Here is an 18788-nt window from a genome sequence, read left to right as displayed (position 1 = left end):
GTAACTGGCTCATTTCATACACATACCTCATAATGCATGGATTTTGTTCATTTTTTACGCTCTTCCTAGCGTAAAAAACGTATGTACATGCCCAGTATGTACACAGCAAGGTGCCCACTGGTGCCCCCATTGCATTTCGTCATGTCCCAGCGACTTATCAAGTGAAGCTTGCCCTACCTGGATAGTGGGCTCTACATATTCCCTGCTAGATCTTTACTTATAAAGAAGAGGCACCTGTGACGTGTGTTTGTCTGTGTGTCACGCTCAGGCCATGCTGCGGAGCAGCGCTGCCCTGAGCACGCGAAGCGTGCGAACAGTGTAGCTAGCAGTGAGCACGCGAAGCGTGCGAATCGTGTAGCCACCACCACGTGCTGAGCACGTGTGCTGTTTATGTACACTTAACTTGCTTCACCCGCATGCCACGTTCGGCCAGGCAACGCTGGCCGGGGGTGCTGCTAGTATTGTTATAAAATGGAAAATGTCGATTGGTCAGCCCACTTTATATCGTTATAGGGGTAATATCGTTATAGCAATATTGTTATAGAGGTAAGGCATTGTATACACAAGTCAATGGAGTGATTTGGTTAGGCAGAAAAATATTTTTATAAGGGTAATATCGTTATAGAGGTTATCGTTATAAGGGTAGGTCGACTGTAACAATATTTCTTGGTCGGACGCAAATATGGTTATACGGGTAGGTCGACTGTACTGTACTAGAACTTGAAGACGCAAAATCGGAGCTTCTGATGGTGGCTGGTAATGTGGCATGCCAGCTTGAACAAGTATTCGCATTGCATCGGACTGGCGATTGCTACATAGTAGCATTGCCATCAACAAATGTAGGGATGGTTTGGCAGCATCACTGTCTCATCCATGTCTTCATGGATGCTACACAGCTAGCATTTCGTCCACAAACGCTGGGGTGAGGATTGCCTGGTCCTTGTCACTTTCCTGGACCCTGCGCAGTGACATCCTGGAGAGCTCTTGTTGAAATGTGACTTCATACTGCACTTGCATTGGGTCAGTCTCCTCGATGCATTCCCACAGCCAGTCAAAGAATTCCTTTGCGAAATTCAGGCACACAGAATCACTCCAATAGGCCTCACACAGACCAGGCAGACCTGCAGTTTGGTAATTCTTGACTCTATGAACAATACCATCGTAATCTCGGAATCCCACCAACACGTTTGGTACACCCGTGCAATAGCACTGGGCCCATGCTTTCAGCAGCTTATGTCGATGGAATGTTTCCCAGTGATAAGGCTTGCGCAGTTCTCCCTGGATTTTCATCTCTACATAGTTGGAGGGTGGTGACTGGCCTGGTCGATCAAGCTCACCATCCACCTCCCCAGCCAATATGAACGAATGCTCAGCCAGTTGTGTGTAGACCACGGTGTCAAATCCAGCAGTATTATTCCACCTGTTGTTCTGTTCAGCTTCTGGATTGAAGGAGGCTGTGCAGTAGGATTCAAATCTAAAACCCCAGGATAGGGCCTGTTTCTCACGGCCGCTTAAATTAGAAGAGCCGACCCACGGCGTTGGAAACTGCACATCCTTGCACAGGTAAATCACGTTCTTAAATCGGCACACTTTAACACGCCATTCCTTGGCGCGTCTGGCTTTCCCCTCAATCTCATATGGTGCGGTGAGGACATCTTGCAGGACTCCACGCTTCATGACGAAATTCGTGTCCGGAAACTCCTTCAGAACGGTATCGTTCTCCATCATCCATTCCAGCAGCGGCTTGATTCGTTCTGCTTTGGACTCATCCTCGTCGCTCCATTGAAAGTTACCAATTCCTTCGTTCAAATCCCACGGTAGTGATCTCAATCCGCCATCTGGAACTTCCACGCAGCGACGAGCCTCTCGTCTGTCCATGAATATGGCACGCTTGTCATCCATGGAGAAACATCCAATCTCAACTGGGGGACGCAGAGACAGGTCGGATTTGTCAGCTCTGCGTCTAATAACCAGTTGCGATTTCTCATTGCTACTCGCCGCTGCGTTCGAAGTTTCTGCAACCTGCATGTTCGAGGCTTTGGCCTGGGCTCGTATGGATTGGGCCTGTTCCAGAGGAATCTCTCTTTTGGATGGAGAAAATGCAAGTCTCACTATTTCACTGGCTTTTAATGCATTCTTCTTCCTGATCAAACGCCACCTTGACTTTCACGAGTTCACGAGTTGAGTTCGCAATGTGATGCACCGGTACACATGTAGACTGTAGCTATACAAGTTAGCTGTCGTCTCAGGTCAAAGTTCAAGTAGAACGTGAGCACGACTTGCACGCGCATGCGTAATTATATGACCTTCCGGAACCTTCCTTTTGCATGTCGATGATGGGCATCGTATTGATGGCTGCATCTTCGCCAGGCCTGCACTGTGCAAGATTCAGCCAACAATGATCATGTCATGACACAAGTTAGTTAGTTAGTTGTTGTTGACACACAGTTGTTGTTGACACACAGTTGTTGTTGACACACAGTTGTTGTTGACACACAGTTGTTGTTGACACGTGAATGTGACGTGATCGTTCGATGGCTGAATCTTGCCCAGATCCTGCAATCTGCAGCCCGACGGCTGTGAGCAAGAGCGGGCTATATGTACGTGTATGTTGTAATCAAGCACGCTCAGGATCAGGAGGTTATGATGGCTGTTTACTTGCACTTTCCGGCAGCCCAAAGTTGCAGGCTCCAGGCAAGTAAATACATTCAGCCATCATGACAGACAGAGCGTGCTTGATTCGATTTCTTACAACACGAAGCAACACACCGGAGTCCGGTGTGTTGCTTCCGGACACCACTGACCACTCCCGGGGATCCCCGCACCCCCCATGGCCCCAGGTCAGGAAAGGTCAAAGGCAGAAAGGTCGAAAGGTCGAATCATTCCCAAAATGACGCCAATCAGTACGCGGTCCTGATGGCCTGATTATTATTATTTTTCTACAAAATAATTTAATTCACATTTCTTACATGACACGTGATCGTTGCCGGGGCCATGGCCAATAGGCGATCTTCCCGCCGCGGGCATAATCAGGCCATCAGGATCGTTTGACGTCATTTCGGGAGTTTCAGGACCGTTTGACGTCATTTCGGGAATGTTCGGACCGTTTGACGTCATTTCGGGAATAATTTTTCGACCTTTCGACCTTTCGACCTTTGACCTTCCCTAATATGTTGCTTCGCGATGTGAGAAATCAAATCAAGCACGCTCTGTCTGTCATGATGGCTGAATCCTGCCCTTGCCTGCAGCCCTCGGGCCTACGGCCCTTGGGCTGCAGGCTCGGGCAAGATTCAGCCATCATGACCTCCTGAGCGTGCTTGATTACATACATCTCCATTAATTTATGCCCGTGGCGGGAAGTCGGGCTATTGGCCGTATCACGGGCAACGATCACGTGTCATGTAAGACGGCGCAGTTCTCCCTAGCTAGCGCATGCCAGTCGGAAGGTCAAACTAGCAGCACAATCATGTACAGGTCATGTACATCTAATGATCTACAGTCTACACTACAATTAAATTTTGTAGAGTGCTGTTTTGAGTTCGTAGCTTCCCAATTCTGAAGGGAGGCAAGAGAATGGGCACTACTGAAAAAATTACATGGCTCGAATGTACAGATGCAGGCACGAAGTATGCCTCAAGCGATGAATGGATCCATACTAGTGGCCCTAGAAAAGGTCACTTGAACCTTGAAAAGATTCTGACTAGCCCAGAGAAGTATGAGGAGTATGTGGCATTCGTTCGGTGCGAGTCAGCACGTAGGTTTCTCATGCATGAAACTCAGAAGACGCGGAGCCAGTTACACAGAACTGTCAAGAAAATTCTTGAAAAGAAAAAAGGAACTGAGGATTTCTGCAAAGGCCTTGAAAAATGTGAAGAAGATCTAATAATCTGTCTAACAGCTACCGTGTCAGAGATGCCCAGGGTCATACCTCCCAAGCCTCACTGTTCGGCGTCAAGTCGCAGCACTCACATTCCTGTACAAGCTGCATTGGATCGACGGTCCCCCAATCCTGACCACCATGACACCACCGAGGGCAGTTGCAAACCAACACCGGCGCTCCACTCGCCACCAGCAAAAGAACCAGCACCAGCACCAACTAGCACCGACACTGCCCGCCGGAACCCGTAATAGTGCTCTCCGATCATTCCCCCATGCCACGATCCAAGACTGGAATCGTCTCCCATCTGCCCTGCTACGCAACCTTCCCACGCAGAAGGGAATGCAGGCATTCAAGGAAGGCGCCTACAAGTCGCTCCGCAGCCGAGACTGGCGTTCAGCCACAGATGCCCTCTGAACACTCCCTGAACACCCTCTCTGCTTGCACCCTGGCTCCCCCCTTTTTTATTTTTTTTATTTTTTATTATTTTATTTATTTTTTATTTTATTTTTTTCTTCCTCTATCACATGTATCATCTTTCCGTTTTTCCTTCCTCTATATAAATGTACCCCCCTCCCCTCCCCCTGTGCCTACTCCTCCCCAGTTTTTGGTGCTCTGAAGTGTCGCTGAAGCCGAGACCTCAGGTCGGCGGAGATGCTCCAGTTTTCACCACCACAGTTGCGTCTGCAACCACCTCTACCATGCAGTATTCTGTTCTCGAGGTTCGTGGTTTCTCGTAAAAAAAAAAAAAAAAAAAAAAAAAAGATACTCCACCGACAGCACACGTTTTTCGTCAATAGGCTGACTAATTATGGTCAACGCAGAAGGTACGAGACTGCTCTTAGGCACCTAGACGCAAATATCGAGTATTGAAAGCAACAGGTCGAGAAGGAACTGGGTAAGGTAACTGGTTGTGTGCCTTTGCTTGAAAACTGAACTCGGCCTTGTAGATGTGCCCGCACAACGACTACGCGTGGAACGTGCTATCTGGGACTGGCAGAGGAAGTTACCTGATGAAATGACAGCACTGCCCACCTGTCAATACCATGCAAAGCCGCATCCAATACTTCAAGTCTGTGATCATGCCCGATTTCTCGTATGGCTCCAATGCCTTCTCAGCATCGCTGGTGGGTAAGCATCTGGACCGTCTCCAAGTTCTGCAGAATCGTGCGGCTCGAGATGTGTACGGATGCTCGCCGCGCACCTCTGCCAGAAACCTGCTAGTCCAACCCGGCGCCTACCGTGTGACACAGTAGGCGCCGGGTTGGACTGTCCGGGAGATCTTCATCCAGAAGCTCATCTTCCTGGTTTGGCGCTGCCGCTACTCCCGTGCTAGCCCTACACTGCAAGTGCTGTTGCTACCAACCAGTGGCGCTCCTACTCGGCTCCAATTATCTTTGGGTCTAAGACCACCGCCAACCCGCACTGAGCTGGGTAAGGGTCGTCTCGCGTTCCAAGGGGCTAGGCTCTGGAATGCGTTGCCCAGCGAGGAACGGGCCATACCACACCCGGCCCAATTTCGCACTGCTGCTGTTCCACACAGCATGAACCTTTGAGGTCAGACGGATAACTATCGCCATATTTTCATTATATGCCTGTCTATTGGCCTGCCTGCCCGTCTCTCTCCCTGTTTCTCTAACAACCTGCTTGTTAATTCGTGTGGTTGTTTTCAGACGTAAAACCCTGTTGTAGAGGTCTCAGCCCTCATTTGTTAGTCTCTCTCTCTCTCTCTCTCTCTCTCTCTCTCTCTCTCTCTCTCTCTCTCTCTCTCTCTCTCTCTCTCTCTCTCTCTCTCTCTCTCTCTCGTTCTCTCTCTCTTTCTCTCTCTCTCTCTGTCTCTCTCTCTCTGTCTCTCTCTCTCTCTGTCTCTCTCTCTCTCTGTCTCTCTGTCTCTCTCTCTGTCTCTCTCTCTCTCTCTCTCTCTCTCTCTCTCTCTCTCTCTCTCTCTCTCTCTCTCTCTCTCTCTCTCTCTCTCTCTCTCTCTCTCTCTCTCTCTCTCTCTCTCTCTCTCTCTCTCTCTCTCTCTCTCTCTCTCTCTCTCTCTCTCTCTCTCTCTCTCTCTCTCTCGCTCCCTCTCTGTTTTCGGTGGACAAAACATCTCTGGCCTTGATTGCTTTCTTGCTTCGTCTTCTGCCTCGCCTTTGTTCTCGTACTTCCCTTTATGTACTAGTGTTGTGCAAACCCCCCTTATTGTCTGTCTCATTTTGCCCTGAGATGTTTTAATGCATAGTGATTATGACGCTCATCATTCGCTCCCTTGTCACTGGACAGCTCTGTCCGTTTGGTTTTAGTGAATTCAAATAAAGTAACAAACAAAAAAACAAACCAGCGAGCAGCTTAGGAAGCTATGCCCTTGTTCGATGCGTACCTTGCTAGCGCGCTGTCGTTGTTGTTGTTGTTGTTGTTGATTTTTATTTTACTTCGCAAGGCCAAGCGGGCAATGGTGCCCAATTCTATGGAAGCGAAATTCAAAGGGGAGAGAGCTACGGGGAGAGAGCTATGGGGAGAGAGAGAGAGAGAGAGAGAGAGAGAGAGAGAGAGAGAGAGAGAGAGAGAGAGCGAGCGAGAGGGAGATAGAGAGAGAGAAATGGGGAGAGAGATAGTGAGACACAGAGAGGGAAGCAGTGAGGTTAGCCGTGAGGAGAAGCATCGCCTCATCGTCGTTCTCCCGGCTGACTCCGTGTATCAAGTAAGTGGAATTGGCCGGAGCGTCGACGCTGTGCTAGGATACTCGACTGGAAAGCTGACTGCTCAGACTAGTAGTGATGTAACCCGGTATATCGTCACTCCGTCAAGGCGAAGATCCAAAGAGAGTATCCTCAGCTGGAAACACTACGACGAGAAGCTCCAGTCTACCTGGTTACAGATACTGGTGGTGCCTGATGATGAGCATGACACGTATGTGCAATGCTGTATTGAGATAAACAGGGTGGACGGGCTCGGCATGCAAAAGACCTTCCATGTCCTGAAGCCAGCACAAGCGAAGGCTGTAGAGTGGCAAAATAACTTCGGATCACGTGTTTTCAGGCTTTCCGCAAATGGAAGGGATCTCGACCCGTAATCGCCTCTCACGAATTTGCCTAATATCTGCTGTTTGGGATAAGGCATTATTCACAGAGTGAAAGTAAAAAAGTGAAAATGTTGGCACGGAGACAAGAAACCTAATATCGAAAGAAATATAGTGAGCACACTCATACCATGACAACAATGGAATTTGCATTTGTATTTTTTTGTATATCATTACCTCATGGCACATCATGATGACGGCCAGTAAAACTGAGACAAGGATGAAAGCCAACCACAGCAGTAAAACAGATAAAAGAATACAAATAAAGGGCAAAGAAGGCAAAGGAGGAGACAAACCAGCAGGATGTCATGCAAATACATGAAACCTACACTTGAGCAATGATTTTAGCAACAAAGTTATCCATCGACGTGCTGGTCTTGGCCTGCGTTGGTAATGTTGCCCAAAACACGTAGCCAGCAAAGATCGGGGATCTAGTGAATAGGGTGGAGGCAGCTCGTGGGAGACTGAATGAGTTCCGGGTATTCCGTGTTTCGGAGAACCAATTGTTAACTTGGAATATTCGTTGGCTTAACGGCTATCATGCTTATGGTGCAAATCAAAACACACGCGGAATAGTATGGCTGGAGTGTGTCCCCAGCAACCGTAGCGATAGTGTTCATCCATGTGGAAATGTAGCAAACGCCTCAACCATTCCAAATTCATCCATCAAAGGCATTTCTGAACGCATTTTGTCCATAATATGAATGTTTTGTCCTCATTATCTTATATTATTATTTATTTTAAAAAGCATGTCCGCGTAGGTGGCGGGGGTGCCACTTTCGCTTATGCCATTCAGGATTGATGTCTGAAGAGTAATACGATACAATGAAATGACAGAAGTGACGTCAACAAAAGCCGTTAGCAACAACACAAATATGACTAATGGAGAACTTCATCCAAAGTATAAAATAAAATAGAATATGCATACAACATGTCTGGTCAGTCCTGTTAGGTGGGGCGGGCTCCACGCCATGCCTGTCGGTCCGCTGCCATTGTGCGGACTGCGTCAACATCTAGCGGCTGGTGGAGGGTAAGTCCATGCCATGATAACAGTTCCGTCTGCAAGACCGTTACCAAAGTCGTCCGAGGTCGACCCCTGAAGCGTTCAGTGCCCTCGTCGTTGGCCAGGCGAAGATACATATCCACTGCCAACTGTGGAGGAGCAGTTGGGGCCAAACGAAAGATATGGCCAGCGAGACTGTAGCGCTGCCTTGTGATCATCTCGCTGATGGGGACAGCTCCGCAGCGCTTATACAGAGTGTCATTGCGTTTAGGGTACCGCATGTCGATGATGCTCCTTAGCTGGGTCCTGTGGAACGAATCCATTCGCGCGAGCTCCGACATCGATAGGCCCCAAGTGCCGCAGTTGTAGGTAAGGACTGGGATGACGTAGGCGTTGTAGAGCCTCAGCCGAAGACCTTCACTGATCTGGCGCCTCCGGGTCCAGATCTTGAGGAGTGAGTTGAAGGCGGCGGCGGCCAGTTGACGCCTCCGAGCAGCATCTTCGGCGTCACCCAGGAGGGAGCCTAGTTTGCGGACAGTACGCCACGTTTCTCATTATCTTCAGAATATTATGCTGGCTTCATTCCAATATTCCCTTTGTCGCTCAATATGCCATAGTATGAACTGTCTCACAAAATATGCGGAAATAAGCGCAAGCACATTTGGTCGAGGCCTAATTCAGCTGCACAGTACGAGTATGACTCTTTATTTTACACCTGCATTTTTCTGATTTCTTCTCCAGTAGGCTCCGGCGGATTATGCTCGCGAAATAATGGAATTATGCTTTCATGGATTCTCGCGTTATGCTCGCAAAATCCTCATATGTTCTCAGGAATCGCTCGGCCTGGTACTGCCCCATGCCAGATTGTATTTTCGCTATCACTCTGTATCTTATCTTGGAGCTGACCGATGGAACTCCCTCCCTGCCGCGATTCGCACCATATCCCTACCTGCTGCATTTCGCTCCGCTATCTTCATGTGGCTAGGGCACCCTGTAAGAAGACCATAGGTCTGTGGGGACTGCCCTAGTAAAATATGAATACATAATAATAATAATAATATTATTATGCTTTGGCATGCTGGGATACATATTCACTTTGTTGTACTTATGGAGCCTCAAATTTCGGAAAATTGTGCCTTTTTCGTACTTGTAAGTGGGCATAAGTACAGCACAATGTTACATGAGTATCCCCATACCAAGGTGTCCATGCATGCTAGAGATCAACATGAAAAAGAGAAAATATTACTTCTTCTTTTCATTAGTTCACTTCTTTTGTAAAAGGATTTTTTCATTGCCAAATTAGTTTGAGTTACCTTTGAAAATGATCATGTTCAATTGTCTTCGTAATCGTCATACTCGTCCAACCGATATCACCCTCACCCTGCGAATAATCAGCTCATCTCTCCCGTAGCTCCACCTCTCCTTCCATCATGACCAAACATCTACTGTACCTCAATATTTTTAATTATTAGAGCAATACCCATGGCCTGCACAGCCGTAGCTGCTACAATCCAGAGGTCATGACTCAGTCGTAACATGCATAATGTAGATCTACATTGTACATGTACATGTGTCGTATCCGGACGGCCCGGGGTTAGACCCCAAGGCTGCGGTCGTCGACATGAACTAACTTACTAATAAACCTTCACATTACCAGGCCGTGCAGTGGTGGCCACTTGGAGAGAGTCCACCAACAGAATTACTCTTACGCACGCACGCACACATACCTAGACATATTCTCACACACACACTCAGGCATATACAGACACGTTGACTGCGTTCGTTTTTAGCTACCTGGTAGAGTAGAGTAGAGTCACTCTACCGATAGAGGTAGATGGTAGAGGCAAGTGTACGAACGCTGTTCTACCAGATCTAGTAGTTTACACGATGTGTACGTGAAATGTTTCTTTTTTTTATGGAGTTGTGTACAAATCCTTGATCTTGCTGGAAATCCCGTAGCTCTACCAACTTCTACCGGATTCTACCAGCTTTTTCCCGGTAGAGCCGGTAGAGGAAAGTAGAATCTACCCTTTTGAGTAGAATTTTTTTTCAAAAAACGAACACCTCTACCGAAAGAAGTAGTTTCTACCCAAACCTGTAGATCAAAAACGAACGCCCCCTTACACTCACACCAGCGTTCAGCTCAGGTTGACTCACATCTTGAAAGGAGCTAACTGATACTTAGTTCAAGAGCCGATCTTGAAAGCACAAGGCAAGAGAGACGGAAGCCGAAACTTCCGCCTGAAGGTGGAAAGCAAGAGAGAGAGAGAAAAGCAAGGAGAAGGCAATATGATCTAGTTGTGGCCATGGAAATCCATGGCCACGAGATTGCTGGTCCCGCATGCAATAGCGTATCACCGTAATAAATATGCGTACGAACTGTTGCATAAAGAGCGGGAGCCATGTGGGGAAATATAAAATAAAGACGATTATGAACCCGTTTACGGGAGATAGATAAATAATAAAACAACTAAATATGGCATACTTGTCCCGTAGAGGCCTAAAAGGCACGTGCCAATCGTATGGATACGACACATGTACGTGGGGTTTTGCGGACTACCCGTCACTATCTCGTCCGCCCCAGTATATCTGATAAAAGGCTGACTCACTCGCATCTTCTGCTACATGTACTGTATCAGTGTGAGGACGAACTTTGAGAAAGACGAGTTCGAACATACAATAATGTATTGCCATGATTTCTACCCTGCTTTTCATTGAAAACACTATCTGCATGACCTCCGAACCCTTTACAGTGCAGACCACCAGCACTGATCAGGTGCATTGTACACAATTGTGTAGCCTACATACTAGAACTGTGGCACAGTCATGCAGTTATGCTCCTACCTCCGAGAGGATGCCAAATTATGCTCCAAATTTTCAACCACCAAATTATGCCAATAATTATGCCGGCATAATCCGCCGGTGCCTAGCCGGGAGTCACTGGCGGCGGGCCTCTTGCAACCACTCCGGGCGCTTTGAAATTTTGTGAACCAGTGCAGTCGTAAAAACACTCCTCCGGAAGTGTTCGGTGCACTAATGGATACAATGGCAAATGGACAACTACATAGATACGTATAAAGCGAGAAATATAAGAGCAACACAATCTTTTAAAAGAAGAATTACGTTGCGAGCATAGCGATTAATGGGTGAAGTAAGCACATACCGGTACACGAACGCAGTAGACGACACACGGCTCAGTGCGAGAAAATAAATGGAAGAAAAGTGGGGAGACAACATTCGCGTGAAATAAATGTACAAAACAGAGAGAATGAAAAGACCGACTACAGAAAACTAAGACGACACAGGATCAATAGAGGCAGTGCGCCTTAACCTGCTATAGTGCTCAATGCCTGTGATGAACAGAGCGCAGTACACAAGACATACACAGCGGAAAGTAGGGCTCAGGTTTATGTATTGAAGAGATGGTAGCATAGAGGAGAGCCATGGCCAATGATGGAGAGTCAGTTCACTAGCACCAGTGTGTGCTATCATGGCACGATGAATGGGATCATGAGCGTGCACGATAACGCTCCATCTCCTTCACAAACTCTCGCGTGAGAATCGACGGGATTTTGCCAACTGTGCGAAGCAGCATCTTACCGCTGGTCCTAGGCGTCTCTTTCTCGCAGCCTCTTGGCTCATATGTGACTGTGTACTCTCGCAGCTCCTCCTTGACCTCTTCAACAAGCCACATGGTGAAGTCGTCTACAAAGTTAAGGCACCCCGCATCAGACCAGTGTTTGAGGGGCAGTTTAGGCAGATCGTCCGTCCTGAAAGTCTTGGTTTCTTGCAGAATACCTTTCTCGTTGAGAAATCCATACACAATACTTGGTGTACCAACGCTCCAGCACTGCGACCATGTCTTCCGCAGTGTGTGGCTACGAAAGTTCTTCTCCCTCTCACCCTTAAGATCCACATAGGCAGTTTTCAGCTCGATACAGTCACTTGTAGCTGGTGGTAATCCGCCTGTTGCATTTTTTGTATGTGCTCCATTCTGTTCAGCGTCTACTTCTGCGGAAAGTATGAAGGATATCTTGGGGGGGTCCTTGGAGTCGCTCTTGGTCTTCTTGTCAATCTTGATCTGAGTTCCAACAACAATAGCGTATCCCGCACAATCGTTGAGTTTCTTTCCATCCTTGTTAATGGGGCGTGTCATTAGTGATTCAAATTTAGCTGCCCAGTATCGACGTTCTTTATAATCGTCGGAATAATCTTCCCAGCCTTCCTCTCTGTCATTGCACACATATATGATGTTCTGGAAGCGGCACACTTTAAGCTTCCACTTGTCCAACTCCGAGTGTTGGTCGTATGGTGCATTGAGGATTCTAGTCATCACTGATCGTTTGAAGACGAAGGTGACTTCTCCTGCCCTCCGCCTCATGTACTTTTTCACTTCTACATCTTCACTGCGCATCTTGTGCAAGATCCATTTCAGTAGGGGCTTGAGACCATCAGCTTCCGTCTCTTCGACTCTCCATTTAAACTCTGTAAGATCTCCCTTCAAATCCTTGTCTTTTAGTTTTTCGAACTCGCGGCAGTCTTTATAAGCCATCTCGCAAGCCTCTCGATCGTCCATGTGCACAGCACAATCATCATCTTGAGAGTAGTGTCCAAGCACTGAACGGGTTCCAAACGAATGCCCATCGTATCTCTTGACGGCGGGTAGCGGCACTGCAACTTCAAGGCACGCCAGAACTGACAAATCTTTGGATTTTCTCGATTTTAGCGTTTGCCAACCGGCTTCAGCGGCCATTGTTTGCCCTCCGCGACTGCCAAGCTGCGTCAGTTACTGATTATCTACGCTTAGCGTTTGCTAGCTCGGGAGAACGTACTCTTGGTAACGGTTTCTGCAAATGACGACCTGGACAACGCATTGATGGTGCTGGAGAAAGCTATCCGTGCTGCTCAAAGTATTGGACTTGATCTAGCATGTACATGATTGTACAGCGTACCGCACATGTATCTGTTATTGCGATACTGACTCCACAGCTCTTTTCTTCGTCGTGCTCAAACATTAATGTGCTTGTCTCCTTGTGTCACAAAGCAGCTCGGCAGCAGACACAACCAGCCGTTGATCCAAACCACACCCGTCATATCTAGTTGCATGCACTGCGTCGAAACGTGGACATGTTGTATTGTCTCCGTGTCAAGAGAGTTTGGCAGCGATCGAAACCACTTGTTCAAGCTTCCAAAGTCGACCATGGCCTGATAACACTAAGTCTTGTCATGTCTGGAACGCGTTATGATAAGACGCACAACATGCACACCCTGAGGCCACTACACTGTACACTGCACTTACTGCATGTACTAGTTGTACTGTAGTACCTTTAGGCTTTATACAGGTAAGTAAGTTACATTTTCATACACTCTGTCTCTGCGGCGCCGTGTGGCCGGCCTCACAACTCTGTACAAGCTCCATTACATTACAAGCCCACCAGCTCTTTCAGCGACACGTCCAGCCAGAGCCATCGCACCCGCCATCGCGCCTGCCACATGTCGCCGCTCGGCAGCCAACCTTGCGCACGAGCTTCAACTCCAGACAGCCCTACCTGCCAGATCGTGCAATGTTGCGCTGCGCTCTTTCCCGGAGTACCTCATCGAAGCCTGAAATGAACTGTCAGCCACTCTCCTCCGCGATGCACCGTCTGCCAAAGGGATGCAGCAGTTCAAGGTTCTGACCTACCGCTACCTGAAACGGTCGGGTTGGTCATTGGCCACGGACATCGCCCCCTAGGCTACTGCCAGTACGACCCTGTTCATGTTCTCGGAGCACTCCCTTCTCATCAAACTCCCAATCCATTTGTCTTTATCTCTCTCTAACTCTCCTCCATTCTCACTCTAATCTTTCGTCAAAACTGCACGGCAATCAGCCTCTACTTTCGCCTCAGCATCATGATCCCTGATACGGCTATAGTTGTACTTGTTTGCGTACTTGTTTGCACTCATATCTTGGAATAACTCGCAAACTAACAAGTTTCCTGGTTTCCTCCCCTCCCTCCTCTCTTTCCCTACCCTTAGAGTTCTTGCACTCGTGCTCCCCGCCCTTCCACTCCCCATTTTGTTTCCTTTGGTGCACATGTGCAGCTGTGATGCCGAGACCCTTGGTCGGCTGAGCTTCACAGGTCCCACCCACTCCGTCCTGCTGGATATGTACCATTGTGTCGAGTTCTCCTCCTCATTTTAGTTCATCATGCAGCGAGTGTTCAATAGTGAAAAAATCTTAATAATTATTATGACATGCCGAGACAGCCTGAATCTGTCTGCGGATCGCCCTACAGTGTATTTGAATCAGCGCAACACAGCTCCCTTCAACACCACAGCTCCCTTCAACACCACAGCTCCCTTCAACACCACAGCTCCCTTCAACACCACAGCTCCCTTCCACACCACAGCTCCCTTCCACACCACAGTTCCCTTCAACACCACAGCCCCCTTCCACACCACAGCTCCCTTCAACACCACAGCTCCCTTCAACACCACAGCTCCCTTCAACAAAACAGCTCCCTTCAACACCACAGCTCCCTTCAACACCACAGCTCCCTTCAACACCACAGCTCCCTTCAACACCACAGCTCCCTTCAATACCACAGCTCCCTTCCACACCACAGCTCCCTTCAACACCACAGCTCCCTTCCACACCACAGCTCCCTTCAACACCACAGCTCCCTTCCACACCACAGCTCCCTCTAACACCACGGCCCCCTCCAACACCACAGTGGCTCCAGGCGCGTAAGCAGGGTGGCGTCCAGGGGGGATCCATCTTGTTCTTAATGACAACTTAGGAGAAGATTTGGCACAATAACTATATCACTATATCATTGACATGGAAGATATTCAGATTGATTGGTTAATAAAGACTCCAAATCACTAAAGAAGCACAGAGAGTGAGAGGGCAGAGATACAAAGTAGATCTAGCAAGATACAGTACTGGATTTCTGGAAAATGAGAAGACGATTTCAAGGAGAAATTGCAGTAGAAATGCATAACGGTGCTGAAACAGTGACGTTGGGCGACTTAGCATGCCAGGCCAGGTCAGGTAGACATACACGTACAAGTACATACATTGCAGTTCGTGCATGAAAAATCATACTGGTATGCTCTGGCAACAATTGGTCGATCTGACCAGACGGGAAAAAAGTTTGAATAACCGTACGCTTAAGGCAGTTGTGTCAGATTCGGAAGGTCGAATTGTGTCCGGCATTAGTTCACTGTTCACGAAACATGGCGAGCTCAGCCAACCGCTGCATTCATTCATTCATTCTCTCTCTCTCTCTCCCACTCACTCTCTCTCTCTCTCTCACTCACTCACTCGCTCACTCACTCTCTCTCTCACTCACTCTCTCTCTCTTGTAGAGTCCACCTGCTGCTTCATCATCCCAGCCACGAAATCTTGAGTGAGAATCGACGGGTGATCGTTGTTTATCTCAACTCTGCAAAGCCGCATCCTAGAGAATTTTGGCTCGAATGTAACTTCGTACATCTCTCGCAGAGGATCTGTCTCCTTGATCCATTTCTCAAGCCACTTGGTGAAGTCGTCTGCGAAGTTCAGGCACGTCGCTTCAGACCAAACGCCTTTGCACATGCCAGGCAGTTCGTGCGTCTCGAAAGTGTTGGTACTTGTCAGGATACCTTTGTCATCGTGAAATCCAAACACGATTCTAGGAATACCGACAGTATAGCACTGCGCCCATGTACTCAGCAGTTTGTCGGCAAGAAACCACCGCGAGTACTTCTTCGATCCTAGCTGATTCTCGTCGTTGCAAGTTTTCAACTCCACATAGTTTCTAGGTGGTGATTCGTGTCCATCCAATTCACCATCCACTTCTGCAGCCAGTACGAACAAGCGAGCCTTTGAAGCACTCGGCTTTGTCCCCTTGCTCTCCTCTGACTGCTCTGTTACTAGCTGAGTTAACACGACAGTTACATATCCTGCAGCTTTTTTTTTCTATTTTTTTTCTACAAAATCCACATATCTCCAGACACTGGGGTGAATGATGGAGTGTGGTGGTGGGGCCCATTAAGCTCCGCCGACCAGAGGTCTCGGCTTCATAGCTCCATGGACGCACCAAATCTCCAGTGAGAGGTAGCTTCACTGTGCTTGTAGCTGCTGGGATCCACTGGCTGAATGTGAGATGTCAAGTACCTTTCAAAGCCCGAGCCCCTGTAGATCTTGGCCTTTTGTGCTGGTGTCCAAACTCTCCAGCGACCAAATGTTTTATCATTACACAGATAGATGGTATTCTGGAAGCGACACACTCTAAGACGCCACCCACCGGTCGACTCCCGTGTTGGGTAGGGTGCAGTTAGGATTCTAGTCATCACAGCTCGTTTGACGACGAAGGTGACTTCCTCTGCACTCGGCCTCGGGTACCGTTTCATTGCGTCTTCACCAGGGTTATCCAGCTTGTGCAAGATCCATTTCAGAACAGGCTTGAGGCCATCAGCTTTCGTGTTGCGTCTGTCTCTCCATTCGAACTCTTCAAAACCTCTGTTCAAATCCCAGCGTGGCGATGTTAAGCGGTCGTCGGGAACCGTCTTGCAGCGACAAGCTTCGCGCTTATCCATGAACACATCACCATTACGAACCTGGGAGTAGTGTCCAATCACTGAATGATTTCGAAACGAATGGGTATTGGATCTGCTGAGGTTGTCCAACGGCACTTCAAGGTACTCGTCACCTCCACTCGCCTCATCACGGGCCTGAGATGGGGCACCTCGAGCAGCCGCCATTGGTTGCACCAGTGACTCATCTCTACCCGCCTTGCGTTTTTGCTTTTTTTGCTTTTTAGTTAAAACTACTTGCCAACCGCCTCCGTCACTCAACTCAGAATCGGGTCCTGGTTTAACTGGCATGGTTAATGGTTTGCCATCCGCGACTGCCAAGCTGCGTCAGTTACTGATTATCTACGCTTTGCGTTCGCTAGCTCGTGTTAACGTACTCTAGGTAACGGTTCCTGCAAATGACGCCCTGGACAACGCATCGATGGTGCTGGTGCAAGCTATCCGTGCTGCTCAAAGTATTGGACTTGATCTGGCAAGTACATGTACAGCGTACTGCACATGTATCTGTTATTGCGATACTGACTCCACAGCTCTTTTCTTCGTCGTGTTCAAACATTCATGTGCTTGTCTCCTTGTTTCAAAAAGTAGCTCAGCAGCAGACACAACCAGCCGTTGATCCGAACCACACCCGTTAATATCTAGTTGCTTGCACGTCGACATGTTGTATCACCTCAGTGTCAAGAGAGTTTGGCAGCGATCGAAACAACTTGTTCAAGCTTCGAAAGTCAACCATGGGCCAGATAACACTAGGTCTTGTCTGGAACGCGTTATTATAAGACGCACAAAATGCACACCCCGAGGCCACTACACTGTACACTGTACTTACTGCACCTACTAGTTGTACTGTAGTATCTTATACAGGAAAGTAAGTTACATTTTCATACACTCTGTCCCTGCGCGCGGCGCCGTGTGGCCGGCCTCACAACTCTGTACAAGCTCCATTACATCACAAGCCCACCAGCTCTTGCAGCGACACGCCCAGCCAGAGCCATCGCACCCGCCATCGCGCCTGCCACACGTCGCCGCTCGGAAGCCAACCTTGCGCACGAGCTTCAACTCCAGACAGCCCTACCTGCCAGATCGTGCAATGTTGCGCTGCGCTCTTTCCCGGAGTACCTCATTGAAGCCTGGATCATGGAATGAACTGCCAGCCACTCTCCTCCGCGATGCACGGTCTGCCAAAGGGATGCAGCAGTTCAAGGTTCTGACCTACCGCTACCCGAAACGGTCGGGTTGGTCATTGGCCACGGACATCGCCCCCTAGGCTACTGCCAGTACGACCCTGTTCATGTTCTCGGAGCACTCCCTTCTCATCAAACTCCCAATCCATCTGTCTTTATCTCTCTCTAACTCTCCTCCATTCTCACTCTAATCTTACGTCCAAACTGCACGGCAATCAGCCTCTACTTTCGCCTCACCATCATGATCTTGATACTGCTATCTTTGTACTTGTTTGCGTTCTTGTTTGCACTAATATCTTGGAATAACTCGCAAACTAACAAGTGTCCTGGTTTCCTCCCCTCCCTCCTCTCTTCCCCTACCCTTAGAGTTCTTGCACTCGTGCTCCCCGCCCTTCCACTCCCCATTTTGTTTCCTTTTGGTGCACATGTGCAGCTGTGATGCCGAGACCCTTGGTCGGCCGAGTTTCACAGGCCCCACCCACTCCGTTATGCTGGATATGTACCATTATGTCGAGTTCTCCTTCTCATTTTTGTTCATCATGCAGTGAGTGTTCAATAGTAAAAAAATCTTAATGACATGCCTAGACAGCCTGAACCTGTCTGCGGATCGCCCTACATTGTATTTGAACCAGCGCAACACAGCTCCCTTCAACACCACAGCTCCCTTCAACACCAAAGCTCCCTTCCACACCACAACTCCCTCCAACACCACAGCTCCCTTCCACACCACAGTGGCTCCAGGCGCGTACGCAGGGTGGCGTCCAGGGGGGGGGGGGTCCATCTTGTTCTTAATGACAACTTAGGAGAATATTTGCCATAATAACTATATCATTGACATGGAAGATATTCAGATTGATTGGTTGACACTTGTTAAAGCCTCCAAATCCGGCACTAAAGAAGCACAGAGAGTGAGAGGGCAGAGATACAAAGTAGATCTAGTAAGATACAGTGTTGGATTTCTGGGAAGACGATTTCAAGGAGTAATTGCAGTAGAAATGCAAAATGGTGCTGAAACAGTGACGTTGGGCGACTTAGCATGCCAGGTCAGGTAGACATACATGTACAAGTACAAGTACATACATTGCAGTTCGTGCATGC

At 48.4% G+C, this 18788-nt stretch overlaps 2 protein-coding genes across 2 annotated transcripts; both read right to left on the bottom strand.

The window, feature by feature from the left end:
• Positions 1 to 231: 231 nt before the first annotated feature.
• LOC135809948 (decapping and exoribonuclease protein-like) lies at positions 232 to 2176 on the bottom strand. Its single transcript, XM_065323400.1, has one exon. The coding sequence runs from the start codon at positions 2026 to 2028 to the stop codon at positions 889 to 891; it is 1140 nt and encodes a 379-aa protein (XP_065179472.1). The 5' UTR covers positions 2029 to 2176; the 3' UTR covers positions 232 to 888.
• A 9279-nt stretch (positions 2177 to 11455) lies between these two features.
• On the bottom strand, positions 11456 to 12700 carry LOC135807208 (uncharacterized). Its single transcript, XM_065321221.1, has one exon. It carries the CDS (start codon positions 12698 to 12700, stop codon positions 11456 to 11458), a length of 1245 nt encoding a protein of 414 aa, XP_065177293.1.
• Between the last annotated feature and the right edge of the window lie 6088 nt (positions 12701 to 18788).

Source organism: Sycon ciliatum, chromosome 1 (genome assembly GCF_964019385.1).
Source record: "Sycon ciliatum chromosome 1, ocSycCili1.1, whole genome shotgun sequence".
Taxonomy (NCBI): domain Eukaryota; kingdom Metazoa; phylum Porifera; class Calcarea; order Leucosolenida; family Sycettidae; genus Sycon; species Sycon ciliatum.
This window is presented reverse-complemented; position numbering and strand designations above follow the sequence as displayed.

Coding starts and splice junctions, on each gene's coding strand:
- LOC135809948 (XM_065323400.1), bottom strand. CDS start 2,028: ATGCAGGTTGCAGAAACTTCGAACGCAGCGGCGAGTAGCAATGAGAAA.
- LOC135807208 (XM_065321221.1), bottom strand. CDS start 12,700: ATGGCCGCTGAAGCCGGTTGGCAAACGCTAAAATCGAGAAAATCCAAA.